This window comes from Hippopotamus amphibius, chromosome 12 (assembly GCF_030028045.1).
Source record: "Hippopotamus amphibius kiboko isolate mHipAmp2 chromosome 12, mHipAmp2.hap2, whole genome shotgun sequence".
In the NCBI taxonomy this organism is placed as follows: domain Eukaryota; kingdom Metazoa; phylum Chordata; class Mammalia; order Artiodactyla; family Hippopotamidae; genus Hippopotamus; species Hippopotamus amphibius.
Genome location: NC_080197.1, coordinates 1,184,425 through 1,210,871, shown reverse-complemented (window position 1 = coordinate 1,210,871; position 26,447 = coordinate 1,184,425). Strand labels below are relative to the sequence as shown.

At 65.4% G+C, this 26,447-nt stretch overlaps 1 protein-coding gene across 1 annotated transcript; it reads left to right on the top strand.

Moving 5' to 3' along the window:
- The first annotated feature begins 437 nt into the window (after positions 1-437).
- Positions 438-24,798, top strand: SLCO4A1 (solute carrier organic anion transporter family member 4A1). The gene is made up of 12 exons (XM_057702600.1): positions 438-1,140; positions 11,269-12,102; positions 13,056-13,146; positions 14,209-14,330; positions 14,735-14,846; positions 17,689-17,843; positions 19,195-19,390; positions 20,269-20,434; positions 20,537-20,709; positions 20,968-21,032; positions 21,422-21,570; positions 23,513-24,798. The coding sequence occupies exons 1-12, from the start codon at positions 801-803 to the stop codon at positions 23,675-23,677; spliced, it is 2,568 nt and encodes an 855-aa protein (XP_057558583.1). The 5' UTR covers positions 438-800; the 3' UTR covers positions 23,678-24,798.
- Positions 24,799-26,447: the final 1,649 nt, after the last annotated feature.

Below are 26,447 nucleotides of genomic sequence, written 5' to 3'. Positions count from 1 at the left end.
GGCGCGGCGGCCGGGCCTTCGGGAAGGTGAGTGCTCCGGGCAGCGCGGGCCGCGGAGGGTCGGGGCGCCTCGCTGGGCGCGCCGCCCAGGTGCGCCGGGCCCCGACCTGCTGACGTCAGGGGCGCGGCAGGTGCCCGCGGACGCTGGGCGGTGGCCAGGAAGCCGAGGTGGCGCCGGCGCTGGCGCGGCGGGGAGGCCGGGCGGCGCGGGGCGCCCGCAGCCCCTCCGCGGGGCCGAGCGCGGGCCGGCGCCCCCCAGCCCGCCTGCCTGCGGGGAGTCGGCCGCCAAGCGCGCCCGCCGCTGCCAGCGCCCCGGGCGGGGAGCCTCCGAGCGGGCGGGCTGGCGGGAAGGGCAGGAGTGGCGGTCGGGGGCGCAGGCGGGGACGGAGGGAGCCGCCGGGGCTGGTGGCCCGGACGGGTGGCCGGGCGCGCACGCGGGCGCGGGCCACGCGGGCGCGCCGGGGGCGGGCGCGCCTCCCCGCCCGGAGCCGCAGGGCTGCGGCGGGCCCCCCACCTGCGGCGGATGCCGCCCCTGCTGAGTCAAGGAGGAAATCGTCACCAACAGAAGTTTCTCGCGGGCGGCCGGGCTCTGTTTCGCGCCAGTGGCGCGGCAGACACCTCGGGGAGGGGAGCGCGGGCGGAGCCGGCCCCGCCGGCCGGGATCCCGGGCGGGCGCGAGCGACGGGTCCCAGGCTGAGCGCTGCGGGCCTCGCCCCGGCCCCGCCCCGCATGCGAGGCCCCGGCGCCCGGCGCAGAGCCGTCGCTGGAAGACCCAGCGCTCCGGGGTGAAGGCGGAGGGCGATGGGCTGTGGACGCGGGGGTCCGGGCCCACCCTCCGCGCGAAGTGGGCGCTTTTGGCTGCAGACGGGAATCCGAGGCCCTTGCTGCGATTTCCAACCCCGAGGAGCAAGCCTGGGCAGTGCAGAATCCGTGGGGAGAGCCTGCTGGGCGGTGGGGTCAGCCCGGGAAGGGAGAGGCCGGCTGGCCCCTTCCTCCAGGCCCCCTCCCCCGCATGGGGGGCTGGGGGCTCCCTCTGCCAAGGTCAGACTTGGTGATGCGGCCTGTTTCTGTCTGGAGCCGCTAGAACCCGGAGTCGTTTTCCACGGTGAAGGAACCAGCTTCTTAGTGGCCGCTTTTCAAGGTGCTTTTGGGAACTTAGGTTTCCTCTAATCAGAAACCTGCTCCAGGGAGCTGGTGGGGCTCCCTGAACCGTGCGCTCGCTGTGCTGTGAGGTTTTCTCTGTGCAGCCTGGGGCAGAAGGACTTCAGAGGGGAGAAAGCCCTGGGGCTGGGCCGGGTCGGAGGATGACTGTAACACTGGCCGTGAGCACCACGGCTGCCGGAGTCTTCACCATCACTTAGACTGTTCAGGCCCCGTCCTGCGTGCCTTCGGCGTCATCTCACTTGAATCCTCCCCGCCACCCACGGGGGAGCTACTGTCGCTCCCATTCTACAGATGAGTAAACCGAGGCACGGAGCGGTCAGGTGACCTGCCCAATGTCACACAGGCAGAATGTGGTGGAGAGGTCTGAATCGACGTTCGTGTGATTCCACAGCTCTGTTCCTGGGGAAGAAACCCAGGAGAGCCAGGCCTGACTTGGAGCAGGGTCCCAAAAGGTGGGCGGCACCGAAGGGGACAAGAGCATTTGGCCGGGGTGGGTGCTGGGAGTATGCCTCTGGGCCTGCGCAGCCGGCCTTTCCCACGTGGTGCCAGAGGGAGGGGAGGGAGGGGATGTGGCGGCCCTTGGTGGGACACCCGCACGTCCGCCTGCCTGAGTCAGGGCCCGTCCCGCTTTCCTGCTGGGCAGGGTTGGCAGAGATTGCCTGGAAGTTCTTCATGGGGCTGCTTCCCCCCCGGGTGGCTCTGACCTAATCCATGGTTCCTTGGGCGTGGCCCCTGTAGCAGGTACTGGGCAGGTCCCAATCACGTCCCTCCTCGCTGCCACGGCGAGGTGGCCGGGAGCTTGGAGGTCAGGCGGGACGAGGGCCGTGTGCGTGAGCTCTTGGGGCCTGGCGTCCGGTCCTGTCTGAGTGCCTGATTCCAGGCCACTTGGCTTGGAGAGCCTGGCTCTCCCTGGGCCTCGATGAACTCTTGACTGACAAACCCACGGTTGCAGTTCGGGGCCCGGGGTACGTCTGGCTCCCAAACGGCCAAGGTTTCCTCCACTCGCTGTGAAACCCACACCAACTCATGGAGCTCCGCGATGTCTCTTCCACGCCCTCCACCTAGCCGTCTCCGTGAGGGAGAATCACCCCAGGGCAGCGCGCTGAGCCAGTGCCTGTTTGTAGCTTCGAGCAGCCTTGCTGCGGAGCCAGTCTCTGCTTCCTGTGGTCAGTGTGGGCCTCTGAGCCTCCCCAGGGGCTGCGGGCACGTTGCGGGGCAGGGCCCAGTGCTCCCAGTCTGGAGGGCGCGGTGCCGGCACAGCGGGGGCCCCAGAGGGCTCTGGCCATCCTCCCGCTTCCTCCCTTGTTTCCTCCCACTGCGGCGTGGACAGAGACCACGAAAACGTTCCCTCGCGAGCCTCCTGCCCTCAGGCTGGCGACAAGCCCACTGCCGGCTCGGGGCGGGGGGCGTACGCGGGCCTTCTCAGGACTCTCGGCCACTTTTGTTCCTGGACATTCAGCCAGTGTGTGGCCTGGGCACGGCGTGGTGGGCACGGGCGCCCACACCAGGGCAGGACCCCAGCCTTCCCCGGGGCAGGTCCTCGGATGGGCCCGCCAGGACCCTTTCCCAGGAGCGGGAGGGAGGCCCCAGCTCAGGCCTCGGGTGACTGGGGCTCTCAGGGACGCGGTGGTGCCAGGCCCTGCTGCGGGGGAGGGGGTCAGCCTGGCTGCCAGCCCACCGGGCCCCGGTGGTTTCTCCCGTGGGCGGGTCGCAGGGACGCTTCCTGCCGCTGCCCGGCTCAGCCTTCAGCCTGCTGTCCTCAGACACCCCTGTCGTCCTTTGTGGCCACGGCACGGCCCCCTTCCCGCCAGCGTCACCCAGAATCAGCCTCTTGGACCACATTTCCGGGGGTTGGGGGGAGGCATTCACAACCGCACGCCTCTTACAGGAGCCGCTCACTCACGGTGTGGCCGGTGAGGCCGGCTGAGGTCTGCTTCTCTGGGTCCAGCGTCGCGGGCTCCCAGGCTGGGGGCTTCCAGCGGGTGCTCTCCTCCCACACGGCCGGGCGCCACAGGAGCGCCCTCACCTTTCCTCCGTGGCTCTTCTATCCAGCGAGCCTTGGGGGTACCGGACCCATCACCCCCTCCGCCCGGAGCACAGAGGGCTTGCGATCGCTGGGCTGAGGGCGGCGCCCCTTCCCACCCTGGCTTGCGCGGGGCCCTACCTCTTGGCAGGTGCTGTGGGCCTGGCGCTTGGACCCATGGGCCTACGAGGCCATCTGGGAGTGGCAGAATCCAGCCTGCGCCGGGGCAGGCCCACCCATCACGTGGACAGAACCTGCTCCTGGCACCCCCAGACCCGTGAGGGCCTCTGCAAGTCTGCTCACCCCACCCTTCCACACCCGGGGCTCAGGCCGTGGCGCAGGGTGGGAGCGGGAACGTCCACGCTGAGACAGCAGGACACTCCCTGAGGGACGGGTCTTTCCAGGTCTCCCTCAGACAGCCCTTCATTGTTGACCTCCATGCAAAGCAGCCGGCTTCCCGCCCACTCACCTGTGTGTGGTCATCAGGTGTGCAAATTAGGGCGTGCCGGCACTGCGATGGCCGCCCCAGGTCCTGCTGCCTGGGTGCCCGTTCTGGAAGTAGCTTTGAGCCCTGTCTTCAAGAAGCGAAAGCCACCTCTGCTCACCCACTCAGAGGAAGAGAGAGCAGGGTGGGTTTGGGAGGCGAGGGGAGAGAAGCTGCCTGCAGAGCCCCAGGGGTGGTGGGGATTGAAGGTGTCAGGGATGGGAGAAGGGGAGGCAGGAGGACGGCTGAGGGGGCCAGAGCAGGAGCCCGGGGGGGGGCTGCTGTGTCGCTGTGGGACGGTCTCAGCCGTGTGGTTCTGGCTGGTGGCCTCGGAGCGGTCAGGTCGGGGCATCTGCTGGCTGGAGCACAAGGCGGAAGGAGAAGGGAAACCTGTGATTCCTCCCTGGCTGCCAAGTTCCCAGCAGGGTCAGACGGAGCCCAGGAGCACCCCTGACACGTGGATGGGCCCCACCCGTCCCAGCCTCAGGCTCCGGGGCATCTGCTCCAGCTGCAGCCAGACTGCCCCGCGGGGAGCCAAGCCAAGGAGGCCCAGGGGCCCAGGCGCCGCCACCTGAGTGATGCTGTGTGCCTCCCACCTGCCTCGCTTTGCAGACAGCCTGCAGCTGGGAGACGAGTAAATGCTGCATCAGACCCGAGGAAAGAGGGGCAGTCAGGCACGTGACCGTGGAGACATCTCAGTCCTTTACTGAAACCAGGACCTCCGTTCTCCCAGACGGGCGGGTCGCGCACGTGGGCGCCACTGACCTAGAGTGCAGCTGTGGGGGCCGCGTGCGGATGTGCAGTGGGGGGGCGGAGAAGGAGGGGGAGGGGACCTGGAATTCCCGGGCACGGGCACAGACACCTCAGGGCTCAGCTGCTGGGCCAGGCCAGCCTGGGAGTCAGGAGAAACCTGTGGCCTCCTGCTAAGATAGCCACACGTGCGTACACACAAGTACGCTCTCACACGTGCACACGCGTGCACACCCGCACTCGCCCCGCCGAAGCCCCAGGTGCAAAGCTGCTGGCCAGAGGCCCCAGGGAACACATTATTCTCCCTGCTAATCATCCTGCCTAATCCTGCAGGCTCTGATTCTCCCCAGGGGACGGGGACAGGGGACAGGGGACGGGGAGGGCCTCTGGCAGCGGGGAGACTCCTGCCGTCCCCTCCTCTTGCTGCCTGGCCAGGGACAGGCCGGGAGGGTGCGGCAAGGTGCCCCCGAGAGACGGGGCTCCCTGCGTGGCCAAGGACAGTCGCTCTTGTCCCGCACGCGGAGGGGGTTCTCCAAGGCCAGGAGAGCCACCAAAGGCTTCATCAGAGCCGTTCCCGGCCTGATGTCTTCCCTGGAGAATGAGGGCAGCAGAGCAGCAAGGAGAGCCTGCCTGGGAGGTGAGCAGGTGCCCCAGCGCCACTAGCCCGCCGCTGCCCCTGCTTTGGGGTCACGTGGCTGGAGCACCCCGGAAACCTCATCCTAGGGCATCGGTCCAGCACGGGGCCGGGGGCAGCACACCCGGCTTGGGCGATGAAAGTTATGTCCCTGACGTGGGGGCGCCCTTGGTGGAGAGTTGATTTCACTGGTCTACCCTGTGTGCGCAGGAGGGGGCTCAGCCGTGCAGGGCCCACGGGATGGGTGTGAATGCGATGGGGCAGCGTCCTGTCAGAGGCCCAGCAGCCCGTGCTGTTTGGATTTGCAGCTGGGACCGTTTGCTGCCGGCTCTTAAGGGACAGCCTTGCGTGGGGGTGGGGTGGGGGCCGTGAGCTCCTGTGGGTGGGATGGTGTCCTGGGAGTCCCCAGAGAAACCCAGCCAACAGGAGGTAGATTGCTGTAAAAAGAGATGAATGATAAGAACTGAGCCCGCATAATGTTGTGAGACCGGCAGCTGGAGACCCAGCAGAGATGAGGTTGTGGTTCCCCGTCTGAAAGCCAGCAGCTTTGAGACCCAGAGAGAGCGGTGTTTCGGTACAAGGGAAGGCAGGAAAAAGCCCATATCCCAGTTCAAAGCCAGCTCTGTGGGGCAATTCGGGCAAGGGTCAGCCTTTCTGTTCTGTTCAGTCCTTCAACTGCTTGGATGAGGCCATCGGCGCTGAATCTAACGCTTCAGACACGAATCGATGCCAGAGATGCCCACACAGCTGCACCTGCAGTGTCTGCGCAACGTCTGGGCGCCTGGGACCCACCCCACGGACAGGTGGAATCTACCATCGTGCTGCTCTTGGCTCTGAGATTGTGGACTCCGAGAGGGGAGGGAGGAGAGGCTGGGACTTAGATGCCCTCGGGGCCTCTCAGGTGAGGATACCTGTGCCCTGGGCCTGGGATGCTGGAGGGAGCTCTGGGGCAGTCTCCACCTCACGGCCCCCACCCCCACCCCCCACCTCGTGTCTGCTGCTCGCCTTCTTCCTCCACAGTCGGGCTGCAGTCCCCTGGCCCCGGGGCCATCAGGAAACCCGAGAGTTCAGGTCCCGGCAGAGGCCCGGCGCCTTGGATCAGGCCTCAGCAGCAGGTGGGGGGCAGGTACACTTTTCTGTTAAAACGGTTTCCAAGTGGAGGGAAACCGTAGGCCACGGGCACAGGGCCCAGAAGAGGAATCGGAGGGCAGGCCCGATCTCCTCCCTGAGCCCGGCGGCAGGTTCCAGCCCTCGGGGCAGCCGGCTGGCCTCTAAGTGGCGCTGCCGCTGGACTCTGCAGCCTCGGTCACCCTCCCACTGGCTTGGCCACGGGGGCCTGAGACAGAGAAACAAAAGGCAGTGGCCGCGGGGCTGTCAGCCTGGCCTCAACAGGAGTCGGCCACCCGCAGGGAGGACAGCCACGCAGTCACCGGCTCCCGGCTGAGCCCCGCGGGGGTCAATCTGGGCGTCTCAGGATCAGGTCCAGGAAAGGAATCAACCCTGAGGGGCCTGGGGTGCAACCAGCAGAGCCGTGAGGGAGCCGAGGACCGGCAGACCGTGCCCACCCAGCCCACACCTGCGTCTGCACCCCAGACTCAGCCACGGCGGCCAAAATGCCCCCGTGCCAGTGCCGGCGGCGGCTGCAGGCCCGTTTCTGCAGCCACCGTTTGCTGTGAAGCTGCGTCCTCGAGCTGCACACAGCAGTGTGCTCTGCGTCCGGGGCAGGCGTCCATACGACCGTCTGTGTGCACCTCTGGAGCCGCCGCCTAGCACCGCGCCCCCCCGGCGCGTGTCGCCCAGGCACAGCCGCGTGAGAGCGCGGTACACACTCAGGAATCTGCCCTGAAGACCCATGAATGTGGGACCGTCCTCGTGGCTGTGAGAGTCCGGGTCACGCAGCCCTGGACCCAGGATCTGGCGCTGCCTGCCGACGGAGGGGACTTCCCAGACGCGCTGGCTCCGTGTCGCAGGTGTTCCCACCCACCTCCCAGCACCTGCGCGGCCAGAGGGCCCAGCCTCCCACTTTCCGATCCAGACACCGCCGATAAGGGTGAATGCCTTCCGACGACTGACAGGCACACAACACGTGGAGCAGGATCCGGACGTAGAGACGGGGCGGACGCCTCACTGCACTCCTCGAAGGAAGGGGTTGTGGCCGTGCCGTCCGCGCTCAGGCTGCTGTGTCCTGGCCATCCCAGCTGCTCCTGGCGGACCCAGGGAGGAGGCCGCAGGGCTGCCCACCTGAGTGGCGTCGTTTAATTCTCACCCTGGGTGGGCGGTGACCTCCGCCGGGCACCTGGCTGGTGTCTAAAATGAGATTTTCATTCTGCGAACTGACGAGCACGTGGTGTGTGTGATGTAGGTTGACTTTGTGTGTTTACATCAGAGACCAGAGCTCTCGGCTCAGGTAAACTTTTAAACTTTACGCTGAGGTGGAGCTGTCAGACCACCCCCCACTGCCATTCGAGTCTTCTGAGGGCCTTATTTTCAAATAAGAAGGACTCTGTGTCTTCATGACCATTCCTAGTTGTGAAGGCTTGGCGATCTGGCCACCTCCTAAGCCCCGATGGGGGCCCGGTCCTGCCCGTTCCGGCCCCTGCGTTTCTCCTGCAGGGAGGTCGGCGGGTGGATGAAACAAAAAACAAGCCCAGAGCTGGGGGAGGGGGGCGCGGGCCCTGCCGACCCCTCCCGGGAAGGCCCGCCCACCAGTAATAATCCCCCGGCCCAGCACTGACCGGCCGTCCCCGCAGGCCTCTGGACCGACCTCTCTGGGCACCTGCTCGAGGTGCCTTGCCTCTGGGTCCATCCCAGACGGGGATGGGGTCCAGTGCCCCGCTGGTTACGTGCGTGCAGTCACGTGTTTGCGTGTGGAAGGGGCAGGTGGTGTGTGCACAGGTAGGTGTGCGCACACAGCCGTGTGGGTGCGTGTGTGCGCAGGTGCCCGTGTACACGCACTGAGACCGGACACTGGAGGGACGCGCCCCACAGCACGAATGCGCAGCAGCCTCTGGGCAAGGTCGAGTCTTCTCCGAGTTTCTCCGAGTTTCTGTCGTGGGAGCCCGTCTGAGCCTTCCCATCCCCGGGCTCCCGCTGGTCGCCGGCTACGCTGTCCCACGGCGGCCCAAGTGCCCGCGTGACCGTGCGCGCGGGCAGAATCTGGGCTCAGCGGCGCCAGGAGCTGGTCTGCACGTGCAGGTGCATCGCTGTCTGTTCCTCCAGGAGCCCTGACATGCCTCCCACGGCACGAACAGTGCTCCTTCCGTGGGCGCCCTCCTTCTAGCCCGCGTGACCGAGCCTGGCGTGCCGGGGCGCACAGAGCAGGCGGTGGCTCTATAAATACGACTCTGGGCGTGGTCGCGGGCTCTGGGGAACCACTGAGGTGGAACTTTCTGCCCACACTCGGCCTCGAGATCTCACCACTGATCGCCTGGCAGTGCCCGTTTCCAAAGTAAACAGTCGGCCCCGTGTGTAAATGCCACATCATTGGTCACGGTTCTTTGAATAAAACGTTGGCGAGGACAGCTGTGAATTGCGCTCGTGGGCTCTGAAGCCGGACCACGTGGTCTTGTCCTCACTGGCCCTGGCTGGCTGTGTGGCCTTGGGGACGTTTCGGACCCCTCTGGACTCACTCCCCTGCGCTGTGAGATGGCCCGCGGCCAGGTGTGCCCCAGCGACACGCACGCAGCCTCGGCATGGACCTCGGACGTTGCTGGGAAGTGGGGTGTTGCAGTTTATTGTGTCACTGGTGCTGGAGAGGAGCCCAGGCTGAGGCTAAAATTAGCTAACACGGCCTGGCCCGGGAGCAGGCAGAGGTCTGACGGGAAGACCTGGCGCCCCAGCCTCCGTGCTCAGGGTGGGAGGGGATCGGGCAGACGGTACTCCCAGAGCCCTCCCGATGCAAAACTGCCTCCCAGACCTGGCTGTGGTCCCACCACGCCCCGCTCCCTTCACCCTGGGCTACTTCCCAGTTTTTGCAAGGTTAACACAAGTTAAAGCCATTCTTTTGGTTAAAAACAAACAAAAGAATGGCTTTATATCCCTGGCAGCCCAGTGGTTAGGACTTGGCACTTCCACTGCAGGGGGCACGGGTTCAATCCCTGGTCGGGGAACCAAGATCCTGCAAGCTGAGCGACTCGGCCAGAAAACAAACAGCCCACAGAAGCCAAAAACCCGCCGTCCTGAGGGCTGAAGGATCTGTCTTTGGCCATGTTGGCCGAAAAGTCCTCTTTGTTGTCTGACAGCGGGGCCCATGCCAGGTGCAGCTCCGCCAGGGGCACTCCCGGTGTCCCCTCCCCTCCCCGCAGCCCGGGAGGATCCGTGGTACGGCCCTCTGCACTGACCACTGGGCTCACGTCCTGTTCTGAGTGTCTGTCAGACCGCACCTCCCTCCAGGCCTGTGGTCTCCTGAGCGCCGGGCCTCCTGGAGGGCTGCGTGAGTGTCCTGTAAGAAAAGACCACAAACTGGGGGCTTAAAAGAACAGAACTTTACTCCCCCCAGTTCTGGAGGCTCTGGGGGAGGCTCCTTCCCGCCTCCTGGAGCTCCTGGTCCCCCGGGCGTCCTTGGCTTGGGGCCGTATCGCCGCAGTCTCTGGCTCCGTTGTCATGTGGTTTCTCTTCTAAGCACGCTGTCTCTAGATTTGGGGCCCTCCCCTAGCCGTGAAGACCTCATCTCCAATCACTGATCACACCTGCAAAGACCCTTTCAAAACAAGGTCACACTCAGGGTCGCGTGGACGTATCTTTTCTGGGTGGGGGTGGGGGCCACCCTCCTCCCGCTCCGCGCCCCCAGCTCGCAGCCCAGCGGAGCAGCGCTCCACGACTAGTCGCCTGAAGGACTCGGTCGGCAAGGTCTGAGCTGGGACGAGCCTGGGGTAGCCTCAGTCCCCCCGGCAGCGGCCTTTCCTTCCGGCACCGACACCCAGCGTCCGTTGCGCGTGGAGGGACGGGTGGACGCGAGGCCCTGTGGCCGGAGCCGTCGGGGCCCCGCGTGGCCGTCCGTGGGCTCTCCCTGTGTGCGTGCCTGTGTCCAGACCCCGCCCTTTAAAGGACAGCGGCCGTAGGACCGGGCCCACCCGTGACCTCACGTTACCCTCATCACCTCTTCAGAGGCCCCGCCTCCAAAGCACTCACAGTCCAAGGAACCGGGGCTCGGGGGTCCAGCGTGCCTTCTTTTGGGGACACAGTTCAGCCCGTCGTGAGGGGTGACCCGACGGAAGTGTGCTGAGGCCGGCGGAAGACCCTCGCGCAGGGGCTGGGGGCTGCAAGGGCCGCAAAGACCGGGGGTTTCCTGTCACCGCCACGGTGCCTGTGCCGACTGGTTGGTTTCTGGCGGAAAGGCAGCCTTTGTCCTCTTCAGGTGCAGCGTGGCTGTTGCCACGTGGGTTCCAGGCAGCCTTGGGGCGTCCGGAAGGACCTGCTCACCTGGCAGTAGGTTCCACCCTTTCTCCGCGCTCGGGGGTGTCGGGGGAGCGTGGGGGCCCCGAGGAGCCGCGGTGTCTTGTCCCGACTGAGCTCCCTTCAGGCGGGGGGCGGGGGGCTGGGGGTCAGAGGGAGGCCCAGGCGGGGCCACGGGGACAGGCCGGGCTGGGGCTGCAGGGAGGTGGAGCGTTGCCACGATGTCCCGTTAACCCACCTGCGGGGCTGCAGGCCGCGGCTGTTTCAGCGTCTCGAGAGCCCGGCCACGAGCGCGGCCCAGCGCTGGCGGACCCTCCTGCCTGCCCGGTGCTGTTCCGGGGGTCTGGGGGGCCCTGCCTGTACCTCCTTCCCCACGTCCCACGCTCTCCACCCCCGGACTAAGATGGATTTCCCTTTCACGTTGACGAGCACGAGGCCGGCCGGGTGTGAGTTTAGGGAGCAGGAATCGAGGCTGGGCCTGGCGTTCAGGGCGGGGAGCGGTCAGCTGCCCCCGGCGGAGCGCGCAGCTCAGGCCGGCGAGACAGGCCCACGGGGCAGGTGCGGGTCGGGTGGTCCAGGGGCTCACACGGGGTCCGACTCGGCCCTGCTGTGCCTCAGCTCCGCTCTCTGCTCCTGGCCTCGTTTGGGCCGGGGGCGGCTCTGGGCGCACGGGTCTGGCCCCGGGGAGGGGTCTGGTCAGCAAGGCCACCCCCGCCAGGCTGGGTACGACCGGGCAGGCAGGGCCGTCGGCGCCCCCAGGGGTGGGGCGGGGGAAGGTTCTCCCAGAGATGGAAGCGCTAACCAGAAATTCTTCCTGCAGATCCGAACCAGAGCCCGCCACGGGAGCTCCACGCGTGCACCCTCGTTGCCGCCGCGCCCTCAGAGATGCCCCAGCACTCGACAGGGGACAAGCCCTTCCTCTCGATGGCGCACCTGGTCTTCCCCGGCCCCCCCTCGGCCGCCGACAGCGGGTGTGACCTCACGCCCCCCAGCAGGCGGGCGTCCCTTGGCTCACCCCTGAGCCAGCCGCTGTGCCAGCCGCGGCCTGACAAGTGCGGGCCTCGGGCGGCCCAGGAGGTGCGCTACGTGGCGGCAGGGCTGCCGGGCACGGCGTGCGGCTGGCGGGCCTTCGCACCCAAGTGCCTGCAGGCCTTCAACACGCCGCGGGGCTTCCTGCTCTTCCTGTGCGCGGCCTCCTTCCTGCAGGGCATGACGGTCAACGGCTTCATCAACACGGTCATCACGTCCCTTGAGCGGCGCTTCGACCTGCCCAGCTACCAGAGCGGCCTCATCGCCAGCGCCTACGACGTGGCCGCCTGCCTCTGCCTCACCTTTGTCAGCTACTTCGGGGGCCACGGCCACAAACCGCGCTGGCTGGGCTGGGGCGTGCTGGTCATGGGCGCCGGCTCGCTGGTGTTCGCGCTGCCCCACTTCACCGCCGGCCCCTACCAGGTGCAGGTGGACGGGACCATCGGGACCTGCGGGGCCAACAGCAGCGCGACCTGCGGGGGCCGCGCCTCCAGCCTCTCCAGCTACCGGCTGGTCTTCATGCTGGGCCAGTTCCTGCACGGCGTGGGTGCCACACCGCTCTACACGCTGGGCGTCACCTACCTGGACGAGAACGTCAAGTCCAGCTACTCGCCTGTCTACATCGGTGAGCGGGGCGGGTGTGATGGTGGCGAGGCCGGCCGGACGTCTGCTCAGAGCCCCGCCCTGTCCAAGCCCCAGGCCTGCGTGTCCCCGGTGGTCCCACGTGGTCCCACGTGGTCCCAGGTATTCCCAGGCAGGGTGGCAGGTGAGCAGAGGCCTGCATTTCACCTGACGCCTCCGGTGATGGATCGGAGGCAGTGCTGGCCAATCCCTGGCACCTCCTGCAGGGCTGCAGTGCACGGACCCTCGTGGTCCGGTGGTCAGGACTCTGCGCTTCCGCTGTGGGGGGCCGGTTTGATCCCCGCTCGGGGAGCTAATGTCCCGCAAGCCGGGCTCGGCTGGTGGCCGGGCTGCAGAGCTGGGCGCTGCCTCGCCACGCGTGGGCGCGGGCCTCGAGCCTCACGCTGTCCTCGAGACCCTCTCATTTATCCGGCGTGAGATTTCCACGTTCTCAGCCTCGTGCCGGCTGCTCCCCCGAGTCCCTCCTCCGAGGTCAGGTCCCCGGGGAAGGGGCCGGGTCTTGGGGAGCCCGCGGCCGGCGGGGCCAGACAGGCTTGCTCGCTGCCCCGCGTCCTGACGTCCTCCTCGGACTCTGTTAGTCTGAGTCGTACAGTGGTTGCCATGCTGGGGACGGGGGCGTTTGGGACCCGGGTGAGCCCGAGCTGCACGGGTGCCCTCCTCATCCTGCGAAATGAGGGCCTCAGGATCTTTGCTCTTCCGAGGGGGAAAGAGTCCAGAGGGTGTCTGTAAGGGCTTTGAAGGAAATATTTTAAAAGCACCTTGAAAGGTTGACACCAGCCTACATCAGACCCAGTGAAGGCTGTGTAACGAAAGCCCTCATTGAAAGGGTGGGGGTGGAGGAGCGGAAACCCGGGGGACGCTTCTCTCAGGTGGGCGGGGGGCGGGGGGCAGCGGAGACGGTGCGGCGGGTCCCCAGCGGCTCTGCTTCTCTTCCAGGCATCTTCTACACCGCGGCCATCCTCGGCCCTGCAGCTGGCTACCTTCTCGGAGGCGCCCTGCTGAACATTTACACCGAAATAGGCCAACGGTGAGTGACCCGGGCCCACGGAGAAGATGCCTGCTGTGGGCGCAGGAGGACCACAGCCTGGGCGGGGCAGGCCCAGGCCGGCCTCGCTCTGGTGGACCTGGGCGTCTGGGCGGTGTGGACTGCTTGGCCTGAGGGAGGGGACGGCGTGCACAGACAGCCTCCCGGAGCCGGGACAGACCAGACAGCGATGGCTGCAATGCCCTTCGCCAGACCAAGCGGGGATGTTCCCGCTGCCACCATGAGACTCTTTTTTGGGGAGGGGAGTCCACACCAAGCAGTCCTCCAGGGCTCTCCGGACACCAGCTGGGTGTCCCCGGGTCACGTCGATCTGACACTGCCTTCCAGGAGTCAGCCCACGGGTGAGCGGGACCGTGCCCGCTTCAGACGCCAGCCGCAGTGGGGCTCCCGGTCACCCACACTTCTCTCCAACTTGGCCGCAAATCGGAGGGTCCTAGGACCCCTCCTTCTCGTCGTGACAGTTTGCTAGAATGGCTCGCAGAACTCGGGAGCGCACGGGACGTGCTCAATTGCCCGTTTATGACACAGAACGCAGCCCAGGGGCCACCCGCTCACCTCTGCCCGCTGCTTGCCTCCTGTCCACCCTGGCTGCGTGGCCCAAGATTCCTTCCCACTTACCTTTGACCCTGAAGATGCCTTTGTGTGCAGATGGGGGACGCAGACAAGTCCCCTGAGCCTCACGAGGCCTGGGCACCAGCGGCCCACCGTCTGCCCTGCTCTTGCTGGGACCGCCTGCCCCTCTCAGGCCCCCAGCCCCCGTGGCCTCACGGGGAGGCGGCCTCGTGGGCCCTAGAGGAGGGGGTGGACCTGGGCAGGCAACGCGAGGGTCTGCCAGCCGGTCCCCTGGTGCATCCCCACCCTGTCTGTCCCCACGGCCTCTGTCCACCTCTGGTCTCAGACCGGGGGCGGGAGGGCGTCCGGGCAGGGGCCTCAAACGGAGCCTTTGGCCTCTGCCACCCACTGATCGGGAAACAGAAGGACGCCCAGCGTGTGTGCCCTAGGCGCCGTGAGCTCACTGCTGACCCCGAGCACCTCTTTCCTCAGGACGGAGCTGACCACCGATAGCCCGCTGTGGGTCGGTGCCTGGTGGGTGGGCTTCCTGGGCGCCGGAGCTGCCGCCTTCCTCATCGCCGTCCCCATCCTCGGCTACCCGCGGCAGCTGCCAGGTGGGTCCTTCCCACCCGTGGCGAGCGGAGGCCGGGCACCGCGCCCCCTGCTCCTCCTCCTCCCCGCCAGCAGTGGGGGGGCCCGGGGTCTTCACCCTCTGGGCCGCCCGGCCCGTGTGCTCCCTCCATCCCTGCAGCCTCTGCCCACTCCGGGACCCGTGGAAAAGGCTTGTTTCAACGGGGTGGGGTGGGTGGGCACCCCTCTCAATTCCTTCCGCTCTCCTCTGGCCCCAGGTTGGGCCCTGCAGGGTCCCTCCCACCTCCCCCCCCGGCCCCCCGCCATCGTGGTGCATCCGTATGGAACGTCTGTCCGGGCACCCTTGTTCCCTGGCTGGTTCCACACCTGGGGGGCAGACATCAGGACCTCTGGTCTCTGCCCCTCACTGACGTCTGTGTCCTTCCAGGCTCCCAGCGCTACGTGGTCATGAAAGCCTCTGAAACACACCAGTTAAAGGACAGTGGCTACAAGGGGACCAGCAACCCTGACTTCGGGAAAACCATCAGAGACCTGCCTCTGTAAGGACCTTGGGGGGGGGCCTCTCGTCTGTGCTTTTGTGTCCCTTTAGGGTCCTACACGTGCCGGGTCTTGACCCTAAGCTAGGAGAGCCCTGTGATCCCTCCAGGCCCACATGGGGAGCCCACAGCCCCTAAACCTCTTTCTGACCAAACAATCTTTGGGTCTTGGCCCCCAAAACTTGGGCAACGAGGTTAAGGAACAGTGGACAGAGCCTGCTGGCTTGGAGCCACTGAGGGCCGGTTCCCCACGGTGCCTGCCCCCCCCTTCCCGCACCCACGGGCCCGTCCACGCTCCCGCCTGGCGGGCTCTGGGGGCTGCGCCTGGAGCTTTGTGGTCACGGAGTGAATCCCGGACCCTCGGCGCGTGGCCACACAGCCAGCGTGTCCATGGTCCCAGGGAAGCGACGGACACCCCCCACCCCAAGACCATTCCCCAGCAGTCACCCCTCCGCCCCGTCCTCCAGCCGTTCCATTCGGAGTCACCTGCATGTGCCCATGAGGCTCCAAGGAGGGGACCGTCCAGTCACCCATCTTCGCTGCCTGGCGGCTGAGCCCCGTCTCGGGCAGCGATATCTGGTGTCTCCCGTGTGTGACCTGGTCTTCCTTTGCCATCTTCACACACTGTTGAGACAAACAGAGCCTGGGCTTCTGGTGCCTCAGAGGGACAGCGTGGGGCTGGGGCCTCCTGGCCTGCCGGCGCCCCTCATCAGGGCATCCCAAGGGGGGCTCTTCCGGGACCTAGGATGGTCACCTGCCGAGTCCTCGGCCTCAGCGAGCGCCCACCTGCCTCGCAGCTTCCTGGGCCGGTGAATGGCCACATGGGGGTGGCAGCTGTTAGCGGCAGGAATGAGCCCTGGCCATCCATCTTCCACATGGGGAGGGTGACGTGGGGTCAGGGAAGCCCCTGGGTTGCCTGCTGCCTGGTTAGACACCCCCAGGGGGCCACCCTCTCAGGAGGCTGCCCCCCAGGCCGGCAGAGCTCACCCAGGGCCACGCTGGCGGGGGTGGCGGGACCACCCGGGCGAGGGCAGGCTCGCCCGGTCTCCTGACACCGCAGGCCCCCTGCTCCCCCGAGCAGCACTGGCACTGAGGACATCCACAGCCCGGTCCCCAGTGGCCCCGGGGACGAAGGTCGAGATGGGGCGGTTCGCGGCCAGGCTTGGTTCCCCAAGCCGGCTGCTGATAATAAAACAATCCCAGAACATGGGCCCTCTGTCAAGGTCATGACTAGCCCTCTGAGCAGATTCAACACGGGAGCTTCAGCCCAGCACCCTGCAGGCCGGGATTAAGAAATAAAGAAGTTCACATACTTCTGGGGAGAGTCACCTGCCCCTGCGCCTAGCCGAGCATCCCCGAAGCCTGGGCAGGTCCGGGCAGGTCCGGGAAGGGACTGGCCGCACCCAGGGCCCCCCCTTCACGTGCACGGCACACACACACACACACGCAGGCACACACGTGCACACACACGTGCACAGACACACACACACACACACACACACACACACACACACTCTGGTCCCACAGAGCCCCACCAGGCCGGCATTTCCTCTGCATCTTATTTCCTTCACGGATGTGGGACTCTGGCTGCAGACCAGAAAGAAGCCTTTTCAGTCCTTGAGTTTGAAAGTCAGTTTTGAAGGAGTTGGATCCCCACTGGAATCAGGATGGGAGCGGAGGCCGCTCTGAGGTCAACCTGCGAGGCCGCGGGGCGCGGGGGGCGGGGGGCGGGGGGTGACCTTGTTAGCGTCAGGCCCTCCAGGGGCACGAAGGCTAATTGTGGCGGCACTGCAGGCCGGCTCGGCAGGATCCAGTTTATTCCTGGCCTGTGTCCCCAAAATGAAGAGCGTTTGATTGTCAAGGTGTCCGCGCTGCTTTGACACGTGCGGAGGGGTGTCGGCACTGACAGCTGGGCCGGGCGGGGGTCTCCCTCCTGGCGGCGGGTGACCCGGAGGGTCTGCAGGAGCTGGTTCTGCAGGTGGGAGGCCCGTGAGGCTGTCGCGGCAGACGCGGAGAGTGAGAGCAAAGGCAGCTGCTTCCGAGCCGCTGTGGTGGGGGTCAGACCACCGTTGTGTGTCACCAGGCTCTGCCCGCTCGTGGGAGCCCAGGAGGGAGCCCGTCCCGCCAGGACCCAGGGCTCCGGGGGAAACTGCCCCCAGCCCACATCACTCACGCGTCCTGGCCCTGCCGTCCGGCGGCCGAGAGGGGCCGGGGCTGGGAAGGCAGGAGGTCTGCAAGGCTGTGGGCACGGGGTCCACGGGGGAGCTCGCGGGCCAGCTGCGAGAGGCCGAGGCCGAGACCCTTTCTCAGGCCCCTGGCGTCCCTCCACGGGCCACTGCCCCAAAGCGCACACCAAGAGAGGTCGGGGAGCCAGCCAAGTCCACCCAGGGGCTCCTTGGAGGGGCCTCTCGGGGCAGATCCTCAGGGCTTCCTGTCCCCCCTTGGCACCAGCTGGTCGTTGAGAAAGGGTCCCACCCCCCAGGCCCCGTTCCCCTCTTTTGGGGCTGCGCAGTCCCGGACTTGGTGACGCCAGCCCTCCCCCGCCAGCCTCCGCTCCTGCTCCGGCGCCTCTGCTGGCCCTCCCGGCTGCCCCTGCGGCTGATTCAACGGTGTCACGGTCACTCAGGGTCTCTCTCCGCACCGGTCCAGACCCCTGTGACAGCCCAGCCCCACACCCGCTCTCGGTTTCTCTGGAGTAGGTGTGGGATGGCCCCAGCTCTCTGCACCCCCCTCCCCTCCCCTCTCGGAACCAGGTTCTTTGTGCTCAGGTGGGAAGGGCCAGGGCTGTGGCCCACTCTGACCTTCTGTCTCTTCTCTCTGGCCCCCGCTCCCCTGCCCCATCCAGCTCCATCTGGCTTCTCCTGAAGAACCCCACGTTCATCCTGCTCTGCCTGGCCGGGGCCACCGAGGCCACGCTCATCGCCGGCATGTCCACATTCGGCCCCAAGTTCCTCGAGTCCCAGTTCAGCCTCAGCGCCTCGCAAGCCGCCACCTTGTTTGGTGAGAACTCGTCCTGAATCTTGGCAGGGGGGGTGGAGGGGCGAGCTGTCCTCTGCTTTTTCATTGGTTCTCAGAGACCGAGGGGCCTTCGAGTCTCTTCTAGAAAACCCCAGGCAGCGCTACCCACATGGGGCACACCCCCTGGGCGTGTGGTCCCACCCCATCAGGGGCCCCAGAGCAGACGTCTGGGCTCTTACACAACAGCTCTGGTCACACTTACAAAGGCCGCCCCCTTGATGGACAGAACAGTCCTTCCCAAAGGCGGTTTGGGGAGCACGGACCTCAGCCTGCTGACCAGCTCCCTCTGCAGGCCCCTCACCACCCAGAACCTGGGCCTCCACGGCCCTGGCTTGTGGCAGAGAGGGTCTGGGGGGCGGGCGCCACTGGGCTCGCTCGGGCCTGGCCATCCCCGTGAGCCAGGATGTCCTGGGATCTTCCAGGGGCTGGAGCCCTGGGCCAGCCTGGCCGGAGGCGCCCTGTGGCCAGAGGCAGGTTGGCCCTCCCAGGAGAGTGAGGGTCCTCCTCAGACCCCCTCCTTCTGGCCCTGTTCACGGGGTAGCCCTGTGCTGGGGGCAGCCACGGCCTTACCGAGAACATGCCAGGCCGGAGGGGTGTGGGGTCGACCCTGGCGGGGCCCCTCCCGCCAGGGCGTCTTCCCTGCTCAGGAGGAAGGTGTCAGGTTGGGGGCCCCACCTCCTGTGACCATGGCCCCAGACACCTCTCCTTGCTGCCCTCTTGTCCGACTCTACCTGCTTAGAACTCCACCACGACAGCTGCCTCCCCTCCCCCACAGTGGCCGACACCCCCCTCCTGGAATAGCCAGGTCCTCTGGGGTCCCCAGAGCTGGTCTTAACCTGGGGAGAGGGGCTTACGGCACCCGGGGGCTTTGAGGTCTCCTCCACCCCTTAGAGAGCCCCCACTCCCATCCACACCCCATCCCTGGGCTGGCCTGGAAGCCACGTGCCAGTGAACCCCAACTTCCTACCAAACGGCGGCCACCAGCTTCTCCAAATAACCCCTCATGGTCAGACTGCACGGAGGCTGTGTGGGCCAGGGAAGCGGATTGTCCTGGGGCCTCCCCAGTGACCTCTCCTCTTCCCTGTCCTGCCCCACCCCTGCATCCCTGGGCCTCTGAGTGGCTTGCTGGGCAGCGTCTCCAGGCCCTGAGGCCCCCTGAGAGCACCGGTCGGGGTCCCCACATTGAGCGAAGAGTCCAGGGCTGCCGCCCGGGTGGGGACCGATGGCTGCGTGCCTCCGTCTCCCTATCTTTAAAGCGGAGATGGGACCCCGTGGGTCGCTGGCCCCACCCCCATGGCTCCCAGGACGACACCGAGCCCCTCCCTCTCCGCAGGGTACCTGGTGGTGCCGGCGGGCGGCGGGGCCACGTTCCTGGGCGGCTTCTTTGTGAACAAGTTCAAGCTCCGAGGCTCGGGCATCATCAAGTTCTGTCTGCTCTGCACGCTGGTCAGCACGCTGGCCTTCCTCGTCTTCTTCCTGCACTGCCCCAACGTGCCCATGGCGGGCGTGACCGCCAGCTACCACGGGAGGTGAGGGCCGGGCGGCACCCAGGCAAGGAGAGACCCCCCACGCCTGCTGGGGGCATCCGTGGTCCCTGGGGCGGAGGTGGGGTCAGGCATGTGGGGCGAGGTCCCTGGAGATGTTACAACAGCAAGGATGCCGTCCTCCGTGGGGACCAGTGGCTGGACCCTCACACACGGCCTCTGAGCCCTGTCCTCTCTGCAAAGCGGGCGGTCGCAGCCCCAGCTCCTCTCTCCGTGTTGTCCCGGAAGGCAGCGCAGCCTCGGCTCCCGGGCGTCAGGAACGTGCGGGGGACCTCCCTTTAGGTGGCGATTTGGGAACATCTGAAGTAGACGCAGGCCAGCTGGGGATTCCTCATGGAGAGGACAGCCTGAGTGCCGAGGGCAAGGATGCCGTCGTTACGTTGTTGAGACAACCAAACTAGCCAAGAGCTGGTGCAGAGTGGAGGGCCGGCCCCACGGGAGAGGGAGGAGGAAGAGCAGAACGTCGCGTCGTGTGCTCAATTCGCGCGAAAAGCGTGTGTCTGTGATCGCGGATCGTGTGCAGATAAACGATCCGTGGGACACCGCCCACCTGCCCTGTAGAGCAGGGGCTGGTGCCCTGGGGGCGCTTTGAACCTGGTGCTGGAGCAGTTTTTGCATCTCGAGCCCTGGGAACGCGCCGCCTGCCCAAAGCCGAGCCCGGGAGGGCATGCGCCGTGCAGGGTTGGTGTGCGTAGCACCAGGGTGTCCAGCGGTTCTAGGAGCCAAGGCGACGCAGGGAGCCCCATTCCTGGGGGCGGGGGGTGGGCAAGCCCAGCGAGTTTGGAAACCCGCAGACGAGGGCCGGGGCGGGGACCGGACCCCAGGCTGACCCACACCCCATCGCCGCTCTCTCCCGCCTGCAGCCTCCTGCCCGAAGGCCGCCTGGAGCTGACGGCCGCCTGCAACGCCGCCTGCGGCTGCCGGCTGGAGCACTACAGCCCCGTGTGCGGCTCTGACGGCCTCATATACTACTCGTCGTGCCACGCGGGATGCATGGGAACGGCTGCGCCCGGCCCGGGCCGCCAGAAGGTGCGTGGGGCGCTGCCCGGTGGCCGAGGCCGCGGTCGGTGCGCCGGACGCTGGGGACCGCCCCCCTTCCTCCTGTAATCAGCGCTGTTGTTGCGCCTCCAGGTGTACCGAGACTGTAGCTGTGTCCCTCAGAATTTTTCCTCTGGTTTTGGCCATGCTACCGCAGGGAAATGCACTTCAACTTGTCAAAGAAAGCCCCTCCTTCTGGTTTTCATATTCGTTGTAATTCTCTTTACATTCCTCAGCAGCGTCCCTGCGCTCACAGCCACGTTACGGTAAGCCCGGGGCCGGGGTCGCCCTGGTCCAGAACCTTCCCTCGGCAGCTGAGGCGGAGCTCTGCAGATCCCTGTGGGGTCGTGCCGGGCCCCCGAGGAGCTTGGCAGGACAGAGCTAGCTGCCTCTGCGAGGCGCCTGCCACCTGGGGAGGTGGTGACGTGGCCCGGGGCTTGGCCAGGACTCGGCCGCTGGCGTGGGGTGAGACGTGGCCGGCAGCCACGCTTCCCGGGCGTTGATGCGTTGGTTTTCCATTGCAGGTGCGTCTGTGACCAGCAGAGATCCTTTGCACTGGGAATCCAGTGGATCGTGGTTAGAACTCTAGGTACTGTGCTGCGTAAAGCAGCCACGCACAGTTGCGAGGGCGTTCACTGCACGAGGACACGCGCCAGGCTGGTGTGCATCCCAGCTCAAGGCTGCGCCCACCTCAGGGAAGGGTGCCATTCCTGAACAGTCCGCTAGAGGGACCCATGGCCATTGTTTTGCCCAGAGGGTACCCTCTGCTCAGTAACGGGCAGACGCCACCAGAGGCGAAGATCAGGGGGACCTCCCAGCGTGGGGGCAAGCCCACGAGAAAGGGACATTTAAGTCCCCTTTGCAACCCCTGTGGACACCAATGGCCAATGTCACCTTCCTTAGAGCCCGCGTGGTCTGGGTCTCTGGAGAGCCCCCCACCCCGGGCGTGTCCGGTACTGAGTGCGCCTCTCTCCGCAGGGGGCATCCCGGGACCCATCGCCTTCGGCTGGGTGATCGACAAGGCTTGCCTGCTCTGGCAGGACCAGTGCGGCCAGCGGGGCTCCTGCTTTGTGTACCAGAACTCGGCCATGAGCCAGTACCTGCTCATCGCGGGGCTGGCGTACAAGGTGAGTGGGGCGGCGTCTCTTCCAGGGGCGCTGGCAGTGGGGAGGGAGGCCCAGAGTCTGCTCCAAAGGGCCAGGAGTCTTCTCCAAATAGCTAGGGGCCCGGGCATCCCACTGGGATCTTCCAACAGCTTAGACCCCCACGGGAAGCCTGGGCATCACTCCTGCAGCCCGGTTTCCAGAAGCGGGACCCTTCCCCGTCTTGAGCTGTTGCTGTTGGGACCATGGTGATGTGATGCCAGTGGGGGGGACGGGGGGCAGGGGGCCCAGGTCACAGGGGCTCGCTGTCCAGGCCCCCTGCCTCCGGGGCCCTCACCGTCCCGGCTTGGTGGATTGCCCTGGGGCTCTGGTCAGCTAAGGCTTTGGAGAAATCAGAACTGCTCCCCCACTCTCCTGGCAAGTGCCCAGCAGGCCTGCTCACTCTGGGCCGGGGCGGTCTGGGTGGTCCACGAGCAGCACTTCCCCTTCTCCATCCTTAGTGGGTCTTGAGTTACATCCTACTTCTTAGCCTGGCCCTCTGCTTTCAAGCTGTTGAGAGAAACTTCCTGCTGTATCTCTTGGCATATACTAAGTGGGGAGAAGCATAGTACGTATATTTTGAATTTCCCCCCATTGGAGCAAAAGGCACAAAGCTTTCCAAACGAAAGGAAGTCCTAGGGCCGGTCTATAAGAATGTCTTGGTTTTCTTCTCTGGGTGGAGGGTGGACTTGGGAGGGAACGTCCCAGCCCTTGGCCTTTTTGGGAGGAACCTCAGAGACAGAGAATTCTCAGCAAGCTTTGAGTTTATCTCGCCGAAGATTAGCTTAAAAATAGCCAAGTGTGAGAAGGGATTTGCGCGGCTCTGGACAAACAGGTCGGTTCAAAGAGACGCGCCCCACGCAGGGAGCTGGGCCTCGCTTTTCTTTTTTCCTGTGTTGTACGCCCGTGGCCAGAGCCGCAGGCTGGTACCCGGGACGGCTGTCTGCCCAGATAACACCCCTGTGACCTTGGCACAGGGTAGGGTTGGCTCCCAAAGTCAGTGCTAATTTTAGCAGGTGGGGGTGGGGGCAGCCGGGTGCGCCCTCAGGGCCACAAAGTGGAAACAGCCTCTCGTTCGTTACTGTGGCTTCAGACCCCCGCCCCAGGCGGTGCTCCAGGAGACGCAGGGGGTACCCTGTGAAAACCCAGCGTTCACACGTTCGACGTGTACGTGCACGTACAGAGGCCGGCGTGCGCACACATGCTGTCACCTCCCAGGCCACGCGTGGTTCCTGGGGGCTCAGGGCGGTGCTGCGGGGACGTGACCGCGATGCTGACCACGTCTGACTCAGGTTCAGGGTGATAGTGAGCCCACACCGGGCGCCTCAGACATCAGAAATTCATCTTCTCTTGTTCTGGAAGCCAGACTCCAAGATCAAGGTGTCTGCAGTGTCCATTCCCCTGGGGGCTCCCTCCCGGCTCCCACGGAGCCTCCGTGCTTGGGCTCCTGCCTGCAGACGCCTCACCCCATCTCTGCCGCCGTCGTCACGGGGCTCCTCCCTGCGTGTCTCTGTGTCAAACCTCCCCCCCCCCCCCCGTTCTCTGTGCAGACACCCGTCACCGGATCTGGAGTCCACCCTAATCCAGAGTGAGCTCAAGGTCCCTAACTTACTTACACCTACAAAGACCCCATTTCCTAATCAAGGTCCTGTTCACAGGTCCCGGGGTAGGACTTGGACATGTCATTCAGGGGACGCTGTTCTGCCCACCACAAGCCCCTCCACTTCACCCAGTGCCTCTGTTTTTTAAGTCAAGTTGTGTTTTTCATTCCCCTGCTCACAGCATTGGTGTCCAGGCTAGGGACGGGCTGTGCAGGACGGGTGGGCCCTCTGGCCAGAGCAGGGGTTGGTTCCCCAGGACCTCGTGAGAAACCGGGGGCCTCCGGGCGGGTGTCTCGGGAGAGGTCCAGCGTCTCCTTTCCCCCCAGGTCCTGGGCTTTGTCTTCTTCGCCACCGCCTGCTTCCTGTACAAGCCCCCATCGGGGTCTTCTGATGGGTTCGAGGCTTCTCTGCCCAGCCAGTCCTCGGGCTCCGACAACCCCACGGACCTTCAGGAAGCCCCCTCCGCCCTCCAGATCCAAAGTGACATCTGACGCCCCGCCCCCACCCCCACCTAGGGGCACGGGCCTGCCACGCGGCGCTTCCCGGGAACACTATCTGATTTCTCCCCGGAAGGGGGCACCCCTCCCTGACGGACCCCCAGCACGGAGGACCCTGCAAAAATCAGCCACTGGATCTGCGGGGACGGAGCTGGTGGCCTCGTGTCTGAGCCTCAAAGGCACGGAGGAGAAAGAATGCAAGACGCATCCGAATGGACGCCCCTGCCCCAGTCCCCCAACCTCGCCAGAGGGAGTGGGGTGACCGGCTCTCGGAAGGAGTGGCCCGTTTCCCTGCTGGATGCATCCCCCCTGGCTCTTTCCCACGGACTTAGCCTAAAGTAGCATCCCTGGGGCCTCAGGGTCCCTCGAAAACAAGAACAGCGGTGCTTCTAAAGCAACCCGTGCAAGTCCTACGTACCTCCGTCAGCAGTTACGAAAAGCGCAAAACCACCTGTGGGCTTCGGGGAGACGCTTCCCGTCTCCCCTCGTCTCCCGTTCGAGTGGTGGGTGCTTGGCGTGGGTGGCCGCCTGGCGGTTTGCAGGTTCTCTTGTCTCCGGACGCTTCAGGCTCCCGTCCTGGTCTCTGACGCCCGGGGCTCCTCGCAGCGCTCACGGGTGCTGCTGGCGCTGCGGGGGCCGCTCCGTGGAAGGCAGCGGGTGCCCAGCCCGTGCGTGGGCTGGCACGGGCGGTGCTTCTGGGCGGGTCCGCGGCGTCATGCCGGCGGCCTGGCCGTGACCTCCCGTGTTTCTCCTGATGCGGAGGAGGTCAGGGGGCCGCCGTCCACAGGGCACATCCACGCGGACCCTCTCCTTCGTATGTTGTTCCTCTCCCGTCCTCGAGGCTGCACAGCCCCGCAGCGGCACGGGAGCAACCTGCATCAGGATATATTTATGGACCCGTATTTTGCATAAACACTTATTTATGGAATTTGTTTTTTACCAGATGGTGCGCTGAGCACGTGTGAATGCTACCCGGAGGGCATCGGGACTTGTGTGAAATGTTTAGTACCCATGTCCTCCGTTAAAACTGTGTGTGTGTAAATGTATTTTAATATTTAAAGTATACCTTCCTGCCCAGTGTGTTTTATTTCTATAAATCTGCAAAGTTCAGCCGTTTTGCAAATCCTCCGTGTCGGCTTTTGTGAGTTTGTGTCGCGGTGGGCTGCCCGGGGCGGGCACTCACCTGGCTGGGGCCCCTCCGGTGGGTGTCCCCCCCACCCCTCGAGAGCACCCCTCCCCCGTTGTGACCCGAGCGTCTCCTCCCTTCAGGGCCCAGCGCCCAGGTTGGGGGGTGGGGCCCTGGGTCCTCAGCCGGGGTCCCACTTCCCGTCACCGTCACAGAGCAGCGGGATCTGGTCAGGTGGCCAGACGCGGCCGTCAGCACGTGTGTGTGTGTGTGTGTGTGTGTGTGTGTGTGTGTGTGTGTGTGTTCACGTGTACGCATGCCTGTGAGACCCAGCACAGGGTCGCTCTTTCCCTAAACGTCCACATGTGACAGAGCCACGACCAGGCTGGGCTCGTCTCCTGAGGGTCAGAGGGTAGCTTCGCGGTTCTCAGCGGACGCTTCTTGGAAGAAGCAGAACAGAAGGGATCTGGTGTGTTGCTCTGCTGGGGCCACAGCTGGGGCTCATCGCACAGGCACGCGGGGCACCTCTGCCTCCCCTGTGGGGACGCTCTGTGAAGGCCTCCAGCCCCGCACCCCCCGGGTGGGAGCAGGGAGCCCAGAGGATCCGCAGTTGTGGCCATGGGCACCGGGGGGCGGTACAGATTCCTGGGCGCAGGAATCCAGACCCACTGGCCCACCCGCCCACGTGGACCCCCGTCCCATCCCCAGCCGGCGTCCCCTCCCCCAAGAACGCAGGCCGACATGAAATGAGGGTCTCTCCCTTCCACTCCCCTGGGAGACATTTCTGAGATGTGAGCTGGACCCCAATCCTTCCTCCGTTTGCCGGGAACTGGGCAGGACCTGGGTTTAAGCAAGAAACAAAGAGGCTCTCGGCCTTGCAGGTGACACCCAAGCGTTCACTGAGCACCTGCCCCGCACCAGGCCCGAGAGCCCCCTGGCGGGACTGGGACACAGCCCGGGCAGAACCCCGGGCGCCTCGCAGAGCCTATGCCTCTGGGCTCCTTCACTGCTGCCCTTGCCCTCAGAAAGGCCTGTCCGTGGTGTGTGCTCCCACTGAGCTGGGTGGGTACTTATCAAAAATGACACTCAAGGAAAAACAGCTTGGGACTTGCCTGGTGGCACAGTGGTTAAGAATTCGCCCCCCCAATGCAGGGGATGCGGGTTCGATCCCTGCCCCAGGAAGGTCCCACATGCCACAGAGCAACTAAGCCCATGCACCACAACTGTTGAGCCTGTGCTCTAGAGCCCCTGAGCCACAACTATTGAGACCATGTGCCACAACTACTGAAGCCCATGCACCTAGGGCCTGTGCTCCGCAGCGAGAAGCCACCACAATGAGAAGGCAGCACACCACAATGAAGAGTAGCCCCCACTCCCCACAACTAGAGAAAGCCCGTGTGCAGCAACAAAGACCCAATAAATAAATAAATAAGTAAATTTTAATAAGTAAATAAATAAATTTTAATAATAAATACATAAATAAACAGCATTCGCAAAATACAAACGCCACGCGTGTAATTCACCCATTTGAGGTGAACAGCTCAGTGGTCAGGTTGGGACGTTTCCGAGAGTGAACAAAACAGCGCCTGCTGGTCGACAGCATGCATTAGTGTTTAAGGGACACAAACGAATTTGAAA